Source organism: Diaphorina citri, unplaced genomic scaffold (genome assembly GCF_000475195.1).
Source record: "Diaphorina citri unplaced genomic scaffold, Diaci psyllid genome assembly version 1.1 scaffold63, whole genome shotgun sequence".
NCBI classification, from domain to species: Eukaryota; Metazoa; Arthropoda; class Insecta; order Hemiptera; family Psyllidae; genus Diaphorina; species Diaphorina citri.
In genome coordinates, this window is record NW_007377500.1 from 37,165 (window position 1) to 54,657 (window position 17,493).

Consider the following 17,493-nt stretch of genomic DNA (forward strand, 5'->3'; position numbering starts at 1 on the left):
AATTAAAAAAAAAAAAAAAAAAAAAAAAAAATATTATTAATAATAATAATAATGAGAAAAAAAATGGTTTCTTCAAATTACCTAAATTGATCCCAAGGACAACGGAAACCTAGACCCTGGACAACTGGAGTGTGTCTGAAGTCTGAAGGCAAGTGATGTGTTCCAATCCACATCATATTCATTGGTTTGAATTTTCAGACGGGGTGGCGCGACCGCATCCAGTTTGAGACAAGCCTAAGGTCGTGGTTATGTACCGGGTTGGTTTGGTCAAGGTTGGTAAACTAAAACTAACCTTATTTTTAAGTTACCACTCCCTTACCAAACTGTAGAAACAATATCCTGTCTCAGGACCTTGGTTCGTGTTCTAGTGACTTACGCCCTAACCTGAACTTTTTTGAAAATTGTTTAAACGTGGATAATGAGGTAAAAGAATATCCCTAAACACCATTACAAATTCATAAGTAAATGGGTTTCTTCAAATTAAATTGATCCCAAGGGCAAGGCAATGCCTAAACCCTTGACAAATGGAGTGTCCCTGAAAGCATGTGATGTGTTCCAATCCACTCGACCCCACCACCACCACCAATCCACCACTGAGTAATTTTTCATTTGAGTGATTTTTCATTTGGATATTATCCCACTCTGGTGTAAAGAACTTAATCACTACGCGATACTCAATTTTACACACTTTCAAAACCTATCTGACACGTCACCTTCTTTTACCCGCCAAACAAAAACCAGACGGATTTCACAAAAAGTGCCTGTCTTGCACATATGCAAGACACTGCGAGAAAACTTGGCGTGGGGGTTAACACAAGCAAAAAGGCCTTGGCGGTCAAAGTGTTAAGATACTTGAGAGATTTCTTCAATAATCATCATTCAGAAGTCTTGGGAATGCAGGCCCGTCGTTGAAGCTTCCAAAAAATAGCCCTTTCTAGGTCGGACCGGAAACTTTTGGAACCAACTGTTATTTAGGTAGGGCATAGGTATGTGCAATTAGTAATTATGTATGATGACATTCAAAGTTGCGCTCCTTTTGAAATGAAGTTCGAAAAAATTCATTTTAGGTAATTAGGTAGTATATTTTCATCTTGGATTTTCGGACAGTCAATAGCTTGACAAAAGAGCACTAAAATAGTTTGACAATTTTGAAAGTTTCCCCTCATTTTTAGTTAAAGTGTTCCAAGACTTCAAACACAAAGACTAGAGATTAGCTGCTGCCAAAAGGAATAGAAAAGTAGGTTCAGCCTATTCATTATGTGGTGGTAGTTCATTTTAAATTACAAAATAAGGTTCTCTTGGAGGAGCTCTTTTTAACCCAACCACTATTTTTTATCTTTCACCGTGAGCCTTTGTGATGTGTTCCAATCCACATCATATTCATTGGTTTGAATTTTCAGGGTGGCGCGGCTTCGCATCCAGTTTGAGACAAGCCTAAGGTCGTGGTTATGTATGGTTTGGTCAAGGTTGGTAAACTAAAACTAACCTTATTTTTAAGTTACCACTCCCTTACCAAACTGTAGAAACAATATCCTGTCTCAACTAGTCCGAACCCCACCCAACCCGGCACATAACCACGACCTAATTCCTGACTCAGAAAAGTCCAAAGCATTATAACGTCCAGCTTGATTTAATTCTGTGTTTTCAGATTGATTCGCACGGTTGAAATCTTGTTCAGTTCCACCATAGGAATCGATTTTCTTCATGCGATTCTCTCACTAAGTTTCGCTCTCTTTCAAACCCAGGTACGGCTGGCTTTCCCCTATCCTGTCTTCCTTCTCTCTTCGATTTCGGGATAATAAGACCCTAGCAGTTCCAGTTACCCCTATCAAACCTCTAGAAAAAAAAAAAAAAACTATTATTAGTATTAGCATAAACAGTGCTTTATTTATTTATTATTCAGGTACAATAGGTACAATTGTTTCGTATTATTATTAATCTTGATACCATTTACTTTGTTTTGCAGATGACGGTAGCGTTTATCGATACAGTCAAAATGTACTTGTTCCTCGTGATTTGTATAGTGCATCAATTTTCCAACAACTTCTTCGGCGAAATGTTAATTCATTTTGTAAGTCCATATCCGTATCCAGGATTTTATTGAGGGGGCCCAAGAGTTCTTGGATACGGCCCTGGATAAGTCATAATTATAACTCGAAAAGTCGAACCCCTATGCCCGCCACACACGTTCAGGTTGTAGTTATGTACCGGGTTGGGTTGAGACAAGACTAGTTGAGACAGGATATTGTTTCTACAGTTTGGCATGGGAGTGGTAACTTAAAAACAAGGTTAGTTTACCAACCTTGCCTATCTCAACCCGGTACATAAACATAACCACAACCTCAAGCATACTTGACAGGCGGCTTGTCAAGCAAGAAGCTTGAACGTGTGTGGTGGAAGAAAGATTACAGGCAACAGCCTGAAATGCCGCCTGTTGCTTGATGAAATTCAGTCATTCAACCTGCCTGTTATTGCCACACACTCAACCATGCTTGAACGTGCGGGCATGACGAAGAGATAGGTATTTATCTGGACAAGTAACAGTCTGGGACAATATGCTGATTACTCCAGGAACACTCAGTCTCGTCTGTCTCGTCACAATTTGGGGACCTGGTTGAAATCCTAACGAAAAGACGAAGAAATTAAAAGCTTGATATGGCCGTGTCAATAAAAAAAACTGATTATCTCTCAAAAAACTAGCTTGTTTTAATCGTTTTTTTTTTTTTTTTTTTTTTTTTTTTTTTTTTCACATTTTCAAATACCTACGTATTCTGCAAATGTAATAGAAAGTCGTGTGATGTTCACACCAGATTTTTTATTTATGTGGACACAATACTTCCCATTTAAGTATGTATTGGGTCAACACAAAAACACGAGAAAGTAACCAGTTGCAATTTTTGCAATCGAAATACGAGTGCATTTATTATTATTTTTATTTTATCGATGGCGGTTCGTCTGGGACCTTTTGAATGGTAAGCGAGCACGATGCCACTGGGCGAACCGCACCCCCCTATAGAATCCCATTCCCTTTTCTAAAGAGTTATGATGTTGAATTATTAATTTTGCAGAGACTGAAAGCAGCTACGGGGGCGGAGTAGGAGGGGAGGGAGAGAGCCCCATCCTGGTACCTTGGCCCCAACAGAAGACCCCCGCCCTGTGTGAGACCACGCCTGCCAGTGGTGAAAGTTCGGCCAGTCATGATAATGCTTTCGGTAAGCTGAAGAAATTGGTACAGCCTACATAACTTTTATATAGTTGTATTTGAAACATTCTTATAGTGATCATTCTATATTATTATTATTATTAAACAATTAGATCAAACTTTATTTACATAATGATGGTAACATAATGTACATACATATAAGTAAAAAAAAAAAAAAATAATAAAGTTTGATCAAGGGTGGGGTTAATGCCTATGGCATTCTCTACCACCCCACCCTTGATGTACAGAATATTGTTATCATGAAAAAGACCACCTGAGGCTTAGGTGTAGGGACAAACAGCCCTAAAGGGTGGGTTAAGCTTATACGAATAGGATCTTATTAGGACGGGCTGCTGAGAGCCAAACTTGATACAGCTAGCTACTATCTAGTGATGTTCTAACGTCTCGTTGCGTTGTGTTGTAAGGCCAGCCAGCCACTCACTATCAGCGCCTGTCAGGTCTACCTGATAGTGTGTGTGCTCATCAGGTAAACCTGTCAGGTCTACCTGATAGTGAGAGGCTGGCCTAAAGCTACAATAACAAACTAAACATACAAGTAGAGATATAAGTAGAATAAAAAAAAAAAATCCTTTATTTTTCATAGAAATAATTTGTTCCCTCCTATCTTCTGCAGGTTTTGCCAAGGCTCTGATGGACTCTAGTAGTCAGAGTCGATCCAGTGTGAGGAAAGAATTGCTGAGGCTTGTAGAACTTATGGCCAATCCTATCCTGTTTAGAACGTGCAAGCAAGGCCTTCTTACGTAAGATTATTGTCTCATTTACCATTGATCAAACAAATAAAATCGCCAGCCTAGTTGGTTAGTAGCGCTAGGCCGCGATCTCGCTTCCCGCCCGGGGCGGACTTTATCCTGAACGGATAATGTTCGTTCTCGGAACGGCTGGCTTTCTCCTATCCTGTCTTCCTTCTCTCTTCGATTTCGGGACGATAAGACTCTAGCAGTCACAGTTCCCTCTGTCAAACCTCTTTAAAAAAAAACTTGATATTTGCATTCGCTTAAAAAAGTACAGTTATTAGCAGTTACAGTTCCCTCTGACAAACCTCTTCAAACAAACAAACAAAAAATACATTGGACAATTTTTGAAGGCCTGACTGAAACCTCAGTTGAACTCAGTTCTTACAAAGGTTACCCTCATGAAAAAAACATGCCTCAGGAAATCATGAGCTCCTAATATGTTTTCCCTTCATTACAGGATCAAGCATTCAAGCAATCATTCAGGAAATCATGTGCTAATAACATGTTTTTTCTTACAGGATCAAGCAATCATGTAAGGACCTCTTCCAGGACGTATGTGTATACTCGGATGTGTGTAACATATTGGCGTGGTGTAATCATCGGCTACAAGCCAGGAGATTCCTTCAGGACCTCTTCGTAGATTCCACGTTCAATGAGGTACGTAACTTGGCCGGACGCACTACCATGTGTCATATCTGCCTTTCTTTCTTTTTCCTCGCCTTCTCCCGTGTACAGACGGGGTTGGCGTTTTTCGTCAGCGTCTCAATCAGCCCTAGGGTGATTGCTTTTAGGTTGACATTTGGTTTTGGCTACAAATTTTACGAGTGGATGTAATTCTCACTCAACCTTTGCTATTTCTTTAGCAAGGGAAATTTCAAGCTTATATTCTCCCTGTTTAAAGCCTCCAGCCAAACTAAGCCGGTCTCTCCCCTGTTTAACGTCCTCCAGCCAGACTTTCTGCCTTTCGAAAAGTAATAAATGTGTGCAGAACTGTCCTTCCTACCCTCTGAGATTGTCTTGTCTTTGGCATAATACATAGAAAATAAGTAACAGTCATGTAGTTTTATGTACTTATATCTGCATCAAGCACAGTAAACAGGAAACGAATAAATCCCCTCTTTACCTCCTAATTTATTTATGTCCAATGCCAATTAATTGGAACTTTAAAAAAATGCAACTCTGTCATGTCAAATGTCGTAATATGTAATTACATTATAAGACCTTGGTTAGACTGCAGAGGAAAAAGAGACTCTTCAGTCCTATCTCAGCAGGATAGACAAGGTAAAGAGTATCTAGCCTACTTAGCTTGGAGGGTAGCGCATCTGTCTTGTAACCGCTAGGTCGCGAGTTCGATTTCCGGAACGGCTTTCTCTTGTTCCACCCTGTTCTCTTTTCGATTTCGGGATGTTGAAACCGCGGTTGTTATAGTTCCATCTATCAAACCTCAAAAGGTACTTCCTGTCTTTCTTCCCTCTTAGATTTCGGGACGAAAAGACCTTAGCATTTACAGTCCCCTCTATCAAACCTCTTCAAAAAAAAAGGCAATAGTCCTAACACAATCCTCCTCTCTCTTCACAGCTGCAAGAAGAACCCAAGTCCATCCTCACGATCTCGCCCAGCATTCCAACCTGTTCTCTTTTCGATTTCGGGACGTTAAAACCTCGGTTGTTATAGTTCCATCTATCAAACCTGAAAAGGTACTTTCCAATATCCTGTCTTTCTTCTCTCTTAGATTTCGGGACGAAAAGACCTTAGCCGTTACAGTTCCTTCTATCAAACCTCAAAAGGTACTTATTATCCTGTTTTTCTTCCCTCTTAGATTTCGTGCCGCAAAGACCTTAGCATTTACAGTCCCCTTTATCAAACCTCTTCAAAAAAAAGGCAATAGTCCTAACACAATCCTCCTCTCTCTTCACAGCTGCAAGAAGAACCCAAGTCCATCCTCACGATCTCGCCCAGCTGCAGTCTGGAGACAGACGACCTGGCGCACGTCGCTACCACATCGGACCGTCGCGACACTGCATCGTGTGACACCGACCTGGACAAGGCTGCCTCCACAGCCTGCGAACTGGAGGTGATTCTAGAGAGCGAAGGCGGTGGGGAAGCTTCGCACCGGGTAGATGGAGAGGGTCAGAGTCGGCCTGCCGATATTGTTCGGCCGGCGAAATGTGACCTTAACGGGTGTGAAGGAGATGGGACCCTGTATTCAAGAGGAGAGAAAGATTCCAGAGTTGTTGATGAAGGTAATGGAACCAAGCATTCAAGACTGGCGCAAGATTCTAAAGCTGTTGACCCGCATGCAAGACTGGCGCAAGATTCTAGAGTTGTTCAAACCCCACAATCAAGACTGGATAATTCTAGAGTTTTTCAAACGCCAAGACTGGAAAATTCTGGAGTTGGTGCCACCTCTTTGGCTGACAACTGTAAAAGTGAAACCTATACAAGACTTGGTGAAGATTCTAATTCTAGATGTGACACTTCTTATTCAAGACTGAACCAAGACGCTCAAAATATCGAACCCTCTTGTACACCTCAGACTGAGCATGTTGGAGATCTGCCCTGTAAGGACCAATGCCCTGGAGGGGTGCCCTATAAGGACCCCTGCCCTGGAAGTGTTCCCTATAAGGACCATTGCCCTGGAGGGGCCTATGAAGACCCTTGTGACGAAATTTGGTGTCCGGAAACCAAATCGGATTTGATTCTCGAGAAATTCGAGTCCGTTTACCGAAGTGATAGCATAGACGAGCTATCTGATGAAGTCCTGTTTCTGAAGCCTTGCTCATCACGTCTGGTACTGTCTAGTCCTGGAGAACAGTCCTCAGCGGACTATCGAGGGACACAGCCCTTGTCTCAGCGCTCCCTACCTCTTGATCAAAGCGGAAATGTCCAGCCCAAATCTGTGTCCACTTCTCAACTAATAAGGACCAATGCCCTGGAGGGGTACCCTATAAGGGCCCCTGCCCTGGAAGTGTTCCCTATAAGGACCATTGCCCTGGAGAGGCCTATGAAGACCCTTGTGACGAAGTTTGGTGTCCCGAAACCAAATCGGATTTGATTCTCGAGAAATTCGAGTCCGTTTACCGAAGTGATAGCATAGACGAGCTATCTGATGATGTCCTGTTTCTGAAGCCTTGCTCATCACGTCTGGTACTGTCTAGTCCTGGAGAACAGTCCGCGGACTGTCGAGGGACACAGCCCTTGTCTCAGCGCTCCCTACCTCTTGATCAAAGCGGAAATGTCCAGCCCAAATCTGTGTCCACTTCTCAACTACCGAGCGTTCCTTTAGATGCCTGTCTTCAGACGTCTTTACCTACAGATCCGGGCTGCGAATCTGTGTGCCAATCCGGTTTTAGTGGTACACCGACTCCTCAAACCGGTTTTAGTGGTAACGTTCCAACGACTCCTCAGAACCATCCGACTAGTTTAGGGTTGCTGGACCAAACGATAGCCTCTTCCAGACATTGTAGAGCGAGGCAATATGCCGAGCCTTTACCCTCCGTGTCAAATGAAAGCTCAGCCTTGATCCCTTCTGACAAGAATGAGAGATATGGTGTTCCAGTCTCTAATAATTCTTCTGTGAAGGAAACTTCTAGTGATGGTGATGGGAGTTCCTCCTTCCTTGTTCATAGGCCTGGTGCTGGTATGGACAGTGGTGGATCTATGAATATTTCAACCTCTCAAGCTCTCAATGAAAATATTTCAACCTCTCGAGAACTGCATGAAAATATTTCTTCTGACAAGAATGAGAGATATGGTGTTCCAGTCTCTAATAATTCCTCTGTGAAGGAAACTTCTAATGATGGTGATGGGAGTTCCTCCTTCCTTGTTCATAGACCTGATGCTGATATGGACAGTGGTGGATCTATGAATATTTCAACCTCTCAAGCTCTCAATGAAAATATTTCAACCTCTCGAGAACTGCATGAAAATATTTCCATATCTCAAGCTATGGGCATTGAAACATCGAGTAGTCTTCATAGCTCAAATTTAAGTGGTGCCAGGTTAAGCGAACCCACTTCCATATCTCGAGCTATGGGCATTGAAACACCAATTCTTCATAGCTCAAACACAGATCCAAGTGGTGACAGAATAAACAAATCCTCTCTCATATCTCAATCACGCGACCAAAGTTCCGCTTACAGCCACCAGCTTACTCCCACCACCTCTCAGCTTACAGACGCTTCCAACCAATCACTGCCAACCGGTCTGAATCCAAGAGATTCAAGTCTGCCTTCGCCTTCTCCGGAGAGGGATGTGCCAAACAGTCCTCCTCCCTGTATAGAACCTCCTAGTGTAAGCTGTAGCCAAAGTAGGATAAGTACCCTTAGTTCCCAACCTCTAAATAGTTCAAGTTCTGTAAATAATCCAAGTTCTCTAAGTAGTCAGAATTCTACAAATAATCAAAGTTCCCTACACAGTCCACATTCTCAAAATAATCCAAAATCTTCGCAAAGTTCTCTAAATAATCCAAGTTTTGTAAATAGTCCAAAATCTTTGCATCGTCCAAATTCTCCAATTTCGAGTAGTTCTCAAAATAGTTCCGATTCTAAAGTAAGTTTAGGTCCCCTGTGTTCAGATAGTACTGCAAACCCCCAAGTAGAAAACGACCTTAGTAGGGTGCCCCAAGTAAAAAGTGTTACGTCCAAGGTACAACCCACGGCGAAGTCCCAAGTAGAAAACAGCGTGGTACAACTAGTGAATAGTTCCGTGGTACTATCAGCGAATCCAAACGTGGTACAACTAGCGAGTCCCTCCGTGGTACAACTAGCGAGTCCCTCCGTGGTACAACTAGCGAATGCCTCCCTGGTACAACCCGCGAGCCCTTGTCATGCTAAGACTGTGTCTAGTAATCAACACGCGCTATCATCCAGTGAAAGCAGTGATGAGAATTTCGATCGACATACAGGTCGGGAAAAGACTAGTGTACCGTCCCCAAGTAAAAAGTGTTACGTCCAAGGTACAACTCGCGACGAAGTCCCAAGTAGAAAACACTAAGGACGTACAACCAGTGAGTCCTCCGGTGGTACAACTAGCGAATCTATCCGTGGTACAACTCGTGAATTCCTCTGTGGTACAACTCGCGAATCCCTCTGAGGTAGAATCCGCGAATGCCTCCGTGGTAGAACCCGCGAGCCCTTGTCATGCTGAGACTGAGTCTAGTAATCAACACGCGCTATCATCCAGTGAAAGCAGTGATGAGAATTTCGATCGACATACAGGTCGGGAAAAGACTAGTGTACCGCGACGAATATCAGTCGAAGCCGTCATAGAGCAAATCCCTCGGGATGTAGAACGCGGCGATGTTCCTGGAACAGATCGACTTAAGGGATTGGTAGGAAGTAGTCATCCTGGAATAGATCTATGTAAAGGGTTGTCAGAAAGTAGTGTTGATAAAGACAAACAGGAAGGACAGGATCAACTTAAAGAAAGTTGTGTCGATAAGGACCAACATAAAAGCTCGAAAGAAATTGACGGTCAAACTGACGAGATTGGAAAAACGAGTGAAAAAGTGCCTAAATTGGATGAATCTAAAGAAGTATATGATCCTATGAGCCAATCAAATGAACTTGATCAAAAGACTGAAACACGTACCTCGACCTGTGCTGTATCAAACCCAGGTCAAAATTTAGATCCCAAACCTGACGCTAAAGTCAGTGCAAGTGATAACACCAGCGATGGTAGTCCAAAGAAAGAGAGCAAAACGAACGAAGCGAAGAAAAGTAAAAGTAAAAACTCCAATAGTAAAGCGAGTGAACCAGCTAGCAAAGGAAATAGTGGTAAAAATAATAGTAAGTTACCTCTGGTCAAGAACAAAGAGACAAGTCCGTCTGAGTCGAATAGGTCTAAAGTAGCTGGCGGCGAATCAAAGTCTAAACCAAGTAAACAGGGCGAAGTTAGTCAGAAGCAAGCTAGTAAGGACCAAACACAGGCTTCCCTTGGTGATAGTACAGGTAAAAATGCTGAAACCAAGAAGAATCTTAATGAGACAGGTGTCAAAAGTGAGGAAACGAAACGAAATAGCAAGACAAGTACTAGTATAAGAACCTCATCTGATGTTAGTACAGGAAGTAAATCCAGTGGGAGTACAAGCGAGGAGAACTTGAATAAAACCGCGACTGTTAGCGATAGGAAAGGCACGATAAAAACTCCACCTGCCAATACAAATGAGCCTGTAGCCAAAGACAAACCCAGCAGTAAGAAAACCACCGAACCTAGTGCAGACAAACTTACCAGCCCTTCTGGTAAGAAAGCCACAGAATCTAGTGCGAAATCAGTAACTACAGGTCCAGTTAAGAAATCAGTTCCCAAGACTAATACGTCACCTAAAGAAGAAGGTGCTAGCAAACCTCTTGCATTGAGCGCAAGAAAGTCCCTCCCTCTGACGACATCAAACGAATTCGCCAGTTGTAAATCTGTCGCGCTAAGCGCTAGGAAATCTCTACCGCTCACATCATCCAGTGATGCAGGTGCTAAACCTACGCAAGGTGATCTAGGTAAACCTATAACTCTTATTAAAACCAATGGCTTGGGAGAAGACTGCCGGATGAAGCCTACATCTTCAATCCCTGTAGTGTCTCAGCATAGGAAAATGTCCGTGTATAAACCTCCTATACCCGGAATGAGTGATTAAACGGGGCTTTTGTTATGGATATGCGTAAAGAGTGAGCGGAGTTGTAGTCGGTTAAGTGAAATGAAAGTCAGTGAAACATGGCTGAACCAATGAGATTCCGCTTTGGATATAAACACAGCAAAATCTCACAATCTCATTAGTTCAGCCATGTTTAAACCTCCTATACCCGGAATGAGTGATTAAACGGGGCTTTTGTTATGGATATGCGTGAGTGAGCGGAGTTGTATTCGGTTAAGTGAAATAAAAGTCAGTGAAACATGGCTGAACCAATGAGATTCCGCTTTGGACATAAACACTGCAAAATCTCACAATCTCATTAGTTCAGCCATGTTTAACTGACTTTTATTTCACATAATCGAATACAACTCGAGTTATAAACAAGATTTGACCTAAACAAACAACAACAGAGATCTCAAGTTAAAGAAAACTTACTTACTTACTTAAGTTTATGAAGAGCCGCCATAAATAGCGATTGTTTCTTCATGAATGTAAAAAAAGAACCGATCTTTTCAGTGGACTACTCAGTCAATGAGTCAGAAGATCCTCAACTATGTAACTCAGTCTTCACCTCCCTATAGATATAGATAGTAGTTGGGATGTAACTCATTGACTCTCATAGTCCACCGAAAAGAGTCCTTCGTATAACTCATAACAGTCACAACTCACGCGCTCTCTGTACATCTCTAGTAAACATGCCTTAAGAAAAATTGTAATTTTGTAATTTTCTCGTGTTCCAAGACTTCAAACACAAAGACTAGAGATTAGCCGCTGCCAAAAGGAATAGAATAGTAGGTTCAGCCTATTCATTATGTGGTGCTAGTTCATTTTAAATTACAAAATAAGGTTCTCTTGGAGGAGCTCTTTTTAACCCAACCACTATTTTTTATCTTTCACCGTGAGCCTTTAAGATATTTCACCAGGGAATAATCCAATAATTTCTGATGTAAGATTTTTTTCTGTACATATTTATCTAAAATAAAGAGTATTTTGTTGAAAAAAAAAAATCGGGCTAAATAAACCTCATTCCCAACCATGAGTCAGCCGTCCAAAGTTCAGAAGAACCAATACATGGCCTTCAACATCTTGCTCCTGAAGACCTGCTTCATCTGGCCCCTGGACTGTCAGAACCGGTTGGTCCTCCTAATCTACCGTCTCATGACCTGGTCTACTTGCTTCGTACTGGCTTTCGTCTCAATAGGGCAACTCCTGAAGATTTGTGTCTCTCTGGACCTGCAGGAGTTGAGCTCTACCGTGGATGTATTCACAATGACAGCGTCTGCTCTGTACAAGATGGTATTCCTAATGTACAACATGGAAACTTTGCTACGTATTGTACAAGTGGTGCACACCCAGTTTGAGGAATACCCGATCCGAGGTAAGCGTATCTTGGGCCAGCCAGTCACTATCAGTTCAACCTGACAGGCGGACCTGATCAACTCACGGGGGGGGGTGGCCTGGTGTAATTTAATTATAATATAATTTTATTTTATTATGAAAACTCACCACATGATGACATTAGTGCGATTTCTGTGGACACTCTGCAGCTGACACAAGTGCGTGAATATTGACATTATATATTTACTGTTATTTCTCATTTTCGTTCATTTTTTTTAGGCGGGCCTTCGCGGGCCGCAGGTTGGACAAGCCTGGTTTAGGTTATCTATCCAACATTTTTCCTACAGGTACCATCCTCAGTGCTGTGGTTAGCGCGGTGAACTTCAGATCTAGAGAGGTTGGTGGTTCGAGTCCAAGTCAAGTTGTAAAATTTAGCGTAGGTACTGCGTTAAGCAGGGAACGACATTTGTGCTTGTGGGACAAGCATTTATGATTAACACAATTAATTTCCTTTTTATTATTTTTTTTTCTCCAGGTATCCATAAATTCACCATGAGCTCTCATATTGGACCGTGCTCTCTGTACAGCAGCCTGTACGTCCTCGCAGGTATCATCTCTAGCTTCGTGTGGAATTTCGCCCCCCTCTTCTTCAGTCCAATGTGCCCCATCATAGACCCCACAGCACCTCTAACGATCAAGAACCGCAAGGTACGGGGGAAAGGTTCAAAAACACAAATATATTCCGTACCTTAATTAATAATATCTAGGTAAATTGGAAACTTAAGTCAGCTCCCATGGTGTCAATGCGCTCGCCTTGCGCGCGGGAGACCGGGTTGGATTCCCGGCGGGGTAAAAAAATATGTACCTTTCATGCAAATGATTGATTCCGTGACTGGCTGTTGCGGGGCCTACTCAGCATCGTGGGAAAATGATTAGCTATGTATAACATACATACATGCGCATAGCGACCGGTGCCAGCATTGGGACTTGGGTGCTTGATTATTGAGATATTTGGAAAAGTTGTGATATTATTAACACATTGAAACGGCATTTATTTTATTTAAATTCGAAAGTTCAATATAGGTACTTGTATGTAGTGTCCTGGCCGTAATGTATGGTCTACCTACTAATTTTGCTATTCAAATTCTATCCACCTCTTTCACTTGTCCAAGGTGATGCCTATCAACATCTGGCTCCCGATCAACATCGCTGAGAGTCCCGCCTACGAAATCATCTTCGCCTTGGAGAGTTACACGTTCAGCATGAGTACCCTTCTCTATTTGAGCATAGACGCTTTCTTCTTCTACCTCATCCACGTCATTAGCGGACAGCTCAAGCTGGTTGACGCATCGTTCAAGTCTCTGTTCATTCTGGATGAGAGATTGAAGCACGAACACGCGACGAGACTGAGACAAATGTCGAAGCTTCCGGGTACGTACTGCCCACCTCTGTGGCCGAGTGGTCAAGAGCATTGACTCTCAACCTGGAGGAGCTGGGTTCGAATCCCGGCCAGGGCGGACATTTTCTAACCAGACTTTTCCGTTCTTGGATAGGCATGGATGTAAAAGAATGTGCCTTGAAGCAATGCAAAAGCGTTCCTGAGGTTCAAACTTTTTTTTTTTTTTTAAGCGTCCATACTCTTCGCCTTTTCCCGTGTTCAGACGCGATCGGCGATTTTCGTCAGCCAATCAGCCCTAGGGTGATTACTTTTGGGCTGATATTTTTTTTTCTTCTTCTTCTTCTTCTTCTTCTTCTTCTTCTTCTTCTTCTTCTTATTATTATTATTATTATTATTATTATTATTATTATTAAAAAAGAAGAAGATGAGTGTTTTACCGCCGTTTTTATTTCGTAACAATGAAACAGCTGCTACATTAGGCGCATGTGGTCTGTGTCGTAGCATGTCCATCCCGTACTATGTCCCTCATCAGATGGGCGATAAGAAACACAATACTTCCCATTTAGGTGCTGGGTCAACACGAGAAAGTAACCCGTTGAAATATGTAAAGTACCCGTTTTCCCTTGTTCAGACGGGGTCGGCGTTTTTCGTCACCTGTCAATCAGCTCTAGCTAGGGTGATTGCTTTTGGGCTGACATTTATAGAAGCTTAACCTGCTTAACCCGTCCTTTTGGGCTGTTTGCCCCTACACTTAAGCCTCCGACAGCTTAATTCCTTACACAAAGAGGCCACTCCGAGGCATCGGTGTAGGGCCAAAGAGCCCTAAAAGATGGGCTAAGCTTCTACGAATCTCTTTGATTTTGTGACAATAAGAATTCCGTTGTTGTGTTTTATAGATGCTGGTTCTCTGACTGTAAGCAAGTCCATCCGTTTGGAGGACTCACTAAGACAGTACCGACATCACGTGTTAAATCGAAACTTGAACAGCATCGTTAAAATTCATGCCACAGTACTTGAGTAAGTATGGTTGAGTCTTTAGAGGAATTTTTCACCCATATTTATGAACAAAATGCTGGCTCTTAAGTTTGTGCTAAGCATAGTCTCAAGGCATTTGATTGGTCAATTTTGACTTGAGACTGATCTAAGAACGATCATTCTTGTTCATAAATACGAGTGTCTGTTTGTTAAGCTGTGTCCACACATAGTCGACCCCGTCGATCGACGTCGACTGAATCCGTACACTACGAGATATAGATTCACCTCCTCGATCGACACGGTGGACCATGTGTGGACAAGGCTTTAGAGATTTAAGTCATGCAAAGTTATACCAGCCTTGAGACAAGGCTCACGTGTACTTGCGCGACTTTGGTAGCTTCTAGTGTGGGGGTTTGTATCATTAAAAAAAAAAAATTAAAAAAAAAAAAAAAAAAAAAAAAAAATATTATTAATAATAATAATAATGAGAAAAAAAATGGTTTCTTCAAATTACCTAAATTGATCCCAAGGACAACGGAAACCTAGACCCTGGACAACTGGAGTGTGTCTGAAGGCATGTGATGTGTTCCAATCCACATCATATTCATTGGTTTGAATTTTCAGACGGGGTGGCGCGACCGCATCCAGTTTGAGACAAGCCTAAGGTCGTGGTTATGTACCGGGTTGGTTTGGTCAAGGTTGGTAAACTAAAACTAACCTTATTTTTAAGTTACCACTCCCTTACCAAACTGTAGAAACAATATCCTGTCTCAACTAGTCCGAACCCCACCCAACCCGGCACATAACCACGACCTAATTCCTGACTCAGAAAAGTCCAAAGCATTATAACGTCCAGCTTGATTTAATTCTGTGTTTTCAGATTGATTCGCACGGTGGAAATCTTGTTCAGTTCCACCATAGGAATCGATTTTCTTCATGCGATTCTCTCGCTTAGTTTCGCTCTCTTTCAAACCCAGGTACGGCTGGCTTTCTCCTATCCTGTCTTCCTTCTCTCTTCGATTTCGGGATAATAAGACCCTAGCAGTTCCAGTTTCCTCTATCAAACCTCTTGAAAAAAACGATTTACCAGCCTAGTTCGCTTAGAAGGGTAGAGCGCCTGCCTTGTAAGCGCTAGGTCGTGGATTCGACTCCCGCTCGGGGCGTAGTTTATCCTTGACAGTTCAAGGTTCGTTCTAGGAACGGCTGGCTTTGTCCTATCCTGTCCTCTCTCTTCGATTTCGGGACGCTAATCCGTTCATACAGTTCCTTCTATCAATTTGGAAATTTTTAGTATTAGTATTACTATAAACAGTGCTTTATTTATTTATTTATTATTCAGGTACAAGAGGTACAATTGTTTCGTATTATTATTAATCTTGATACCATTTACTTTGTTTTGCAGATGACGGTAGCGTTTATCGATACAGTCAAAATGTACTTGTTCCTCGTGATCTGTATAGTGCATCAATTTTCCAACAACTTCTTCGGCGAAATGTTAATTCATTTTGTAAGTCCAGGCCCGTTTCCAGGATTTTTTTTTAGGGGGTTTTAAGAGTTTAAACAGTGATATGTCCGGGGGTGATGCTCCAGATTTTCAGAGTTTGGCCCCCTAAATACGGCCTTGGGTAAGGGAACCGAGCCCGTTCCCTCTTGATAGAGCCTGCCTCTTGTCGTTCGAAAAAAAAAAAAAAATCGTGTCGTGTGTAGTGGGAACATTCTCATTACATTGCCTTCAAGGACATTCTGTGTCGTTCGAAAAAAAAAATCGTGTCGTGTGTAGTGGGTGGGAACACTTTCAATCGCATTGCCTACAGGACATTCGAAAAAAAAACCTTGTGAAACTTACGTCGGACGGGCTCGTATTAGGCTTACAAATAGGTCTGTTATACCAGCCTGAATCTGGACAAGTAACAGTGTGGGACAATATGCTGACTACTCCGGGAACACTCAGTCTCGTGAAGACCATTTGGGGACCTGGTTGAAATCCTAACGAAAAGACGAAGGACTTAAATGATAAAAACTTGATATGACCATTGGCCATGGTCACTATGGCCGTCAAAAAACTGCCTCTTGTGAGAAAAAAAAATCGTTTGTTTTAATCGGATTTAATTATAATCTGACTTCTTTCAGCAACACATCATCGTGAATTCCATATACGAATCTCCCTGGTACACTGGAGATGCCGCTTTCAAGAGATCTGTACGTATTATAACAAATCGCTCACTGAAGCCTGTGAAATTGGAGGGCTTCAAAATGTTCATCCTTTGTCTGCACACCTTTGTAGAGGTGAGATTCTATTTAGCATGATTTAAGCGACTTGTAAGCGCTAGATCGTAGGTTCGACTCCTGCCCGGGGTGGATTCCTAAACAGATAAGGTTCGTTCTCAGAACGGCTTGCTTTCTCCTATCCTGCCCCCCTTTCGTGATAGATGATATTGGGCGCAATGCACACTGGTGAAACCGAGTTTCATGAAACTCATTGTTCATTGACATATGAAACGCGTTAGTGTGCATTTCGCCTAATAGCTAAGGTCTGATCGTCCCGAAATCGAAGAGAGAAGGAAGACAGGATTGGAGAAAGCCAGCCATTCCGAGAACGAACCTTATCTGTTTAGGATAAAATCCGCCCCGGGTGGGAATCGAACCCGCGACCTAGCGCTTACAAGGCAGACGCGCTACCCTCCAAGCTAACTAGGCTGGATAATTAATCAAATGGATGTTAAAAAAGAAATTTCAATTGTGTTAAGCATAAATCCTCGTCACAAATGTCGTTCCCTGCTTAACATACTACACTAAATTTTATGACTGGACTTGGACTCGAACCACCAACCTCCAGATCCGAAGTCCACCGCGCTAACCACTACACCACTGGTTAATCAATTTCAGCCGTACCTGTTAGCTCTACCTGATAGTGTGTGCGCTCTTCAGGTATCAGGTAGACGTGATTAGGTGTACCTGTCAGGTCTACCTGATAGTGTGTGCGCTCTTCAGGTATCAGGTAGACCCGATCAGGTCTACCTGATGGTGAGTGACTAATCATAGGAACTTGTGGCCATCCGCGAAATCAGTTCCCTTTTGGAAACTGAAACCTTGATCTTCGATGCGATGATTGGAATTGCGCCATCTAAATGTTTAGGTTATCTATCCAACATTTTTCCTACAGGTACCATCCTCAGTGCTGTGGTTAGCGCGGTGA

The 17,493-nt window shown here is 42.4% G+C and overlaps 3 protein-coding genes across 4 annotated transcripts in view; all 3 read left to right on the forward strand.

Moving 5' to 3' along the window:
• Positions 1 to 7,796, forward strand: part of LOC103519001 (rapamycin-insensitive companion of mTOR-like) — a 33,457-nt gene extending 25,661 nt beyond the window's left edge. The window contains exons 19-24 of the mRNA XM_026830467.1: positions 3,069 to 3,212; positions 3,837 to 3,963; positions 4,476 to 4,614; positions 5,876 to 6,854; positions 7,208 to 7,737; positions 7,791 to 7,796. Of these exons, the coding sequence (XP_026686268.1) occupies positions 3,069 to 3,212; positions 3,837 to 3,963; positions 4,476 to 4,614; positions 5,876 to 6,854; positions 7,208 to 7,737; positions 7,791 to 7,796 (1,925 nt within the window). The remainder of the gene's footprint in view (positions 1 to 3,068; positions 3,213 to 3,836; positions 3,964 to 4,475; positions 4,615 to 5,875; positions 6,855 to 7,207; positions 7,738 to 7,790) is intronic.
• On the forward strand, positions 7,697 to 10,991 carry LOC113471410 (dentin sialophosphoprotein-like). 2 transcript variants are annotated; one of them, XM_026830543.1, is made up of 2 exons: positions 7,697 to 8,847; positions 9,161 to 10,991. In XM_026830543.1, exons 1-2 carry the CDS (start codon positions 7,804 to 7,806, stop codon positions 10,586 to 10,588), a joined length of 2,472 nt encoding a protein of 823 aa, XP_026686344.1. In that variant the 5' UTR covers positions 7,697 to 7,803; the 3' UTR covers positions 10,589 to 10,991. The 2 variants fall into 2 exon arrangements, with proteins under 2 accessions (XP_026686344.1, XP_026686340.1); XM_026830539.1 differs by having other exon boundaries at positions 7,697 to 8,604; positions 8,915 to 10,991.
• Positions 10,992 to 11,470: 479 nt separating this feature from the next.
• Positions 11,471 to 17,493, forward strand: LOC103519008 (odorant receptor 85b-like). The gene is made up of 8 exons (XM_008484090.2): positions 11,471 to 11,963; positions 12,459 to 12,631; positions 13,096 to 13,354; positions 14,219 to 14,339; positions 15,178 to 15,274; positions 15,700 to 15,804; positions 16,428 to 16,583; positions 17,461 to 17,493. Exons 1-8 carry the CDS (start codon positions 11,621 to 11,623, stop codon positions 17,491 to 17,493), a joined length of 1,287 nt encoding a protein of 428 aa, XP_008482312.1. The 5' UTR covers positions 11,471 to 11,620.

Excerpts from the sequence above, each read along its gene's own strand:
- LOC113471410 (XM_026830539.1), top strand. The coding sequence starts at position 7,804 with ATGGACAGTGGTGGATCTATGAATATTTCAACCTCTCAAGCTCTCAAT. Across the intron at positions 8,605-8,914 it reads TAAAAAGTGTTACGTCCAAG|GTACAACTCGCGACGAAGTC; the intron begins GTACAACCCACG and ends GTTACGTCCAAG.
- LOC103519008 (XM_008484090.2), top strand. The coding sequence starts at position 11,621 with ATGAGTCAGCCGTCCAAAGTTCAGAAGAACCAATACATGGCCTTCAAC. Across the intron at positions 12,632-13,095 it reads TAACGATCAAGAACCGCAAG|GTGATGCCTATCAACATCTG; the intron begins GTACGGGGGAAA and ends CACTTGTCCAAG. Across the intron at positions 15,805-16,427 it reads GCGAAATGTTAATTCATTTT|CAACACATCATCGTGAATTC; the intron begins GTAAGTCCAGGC and ends GACTTCTTTCAG.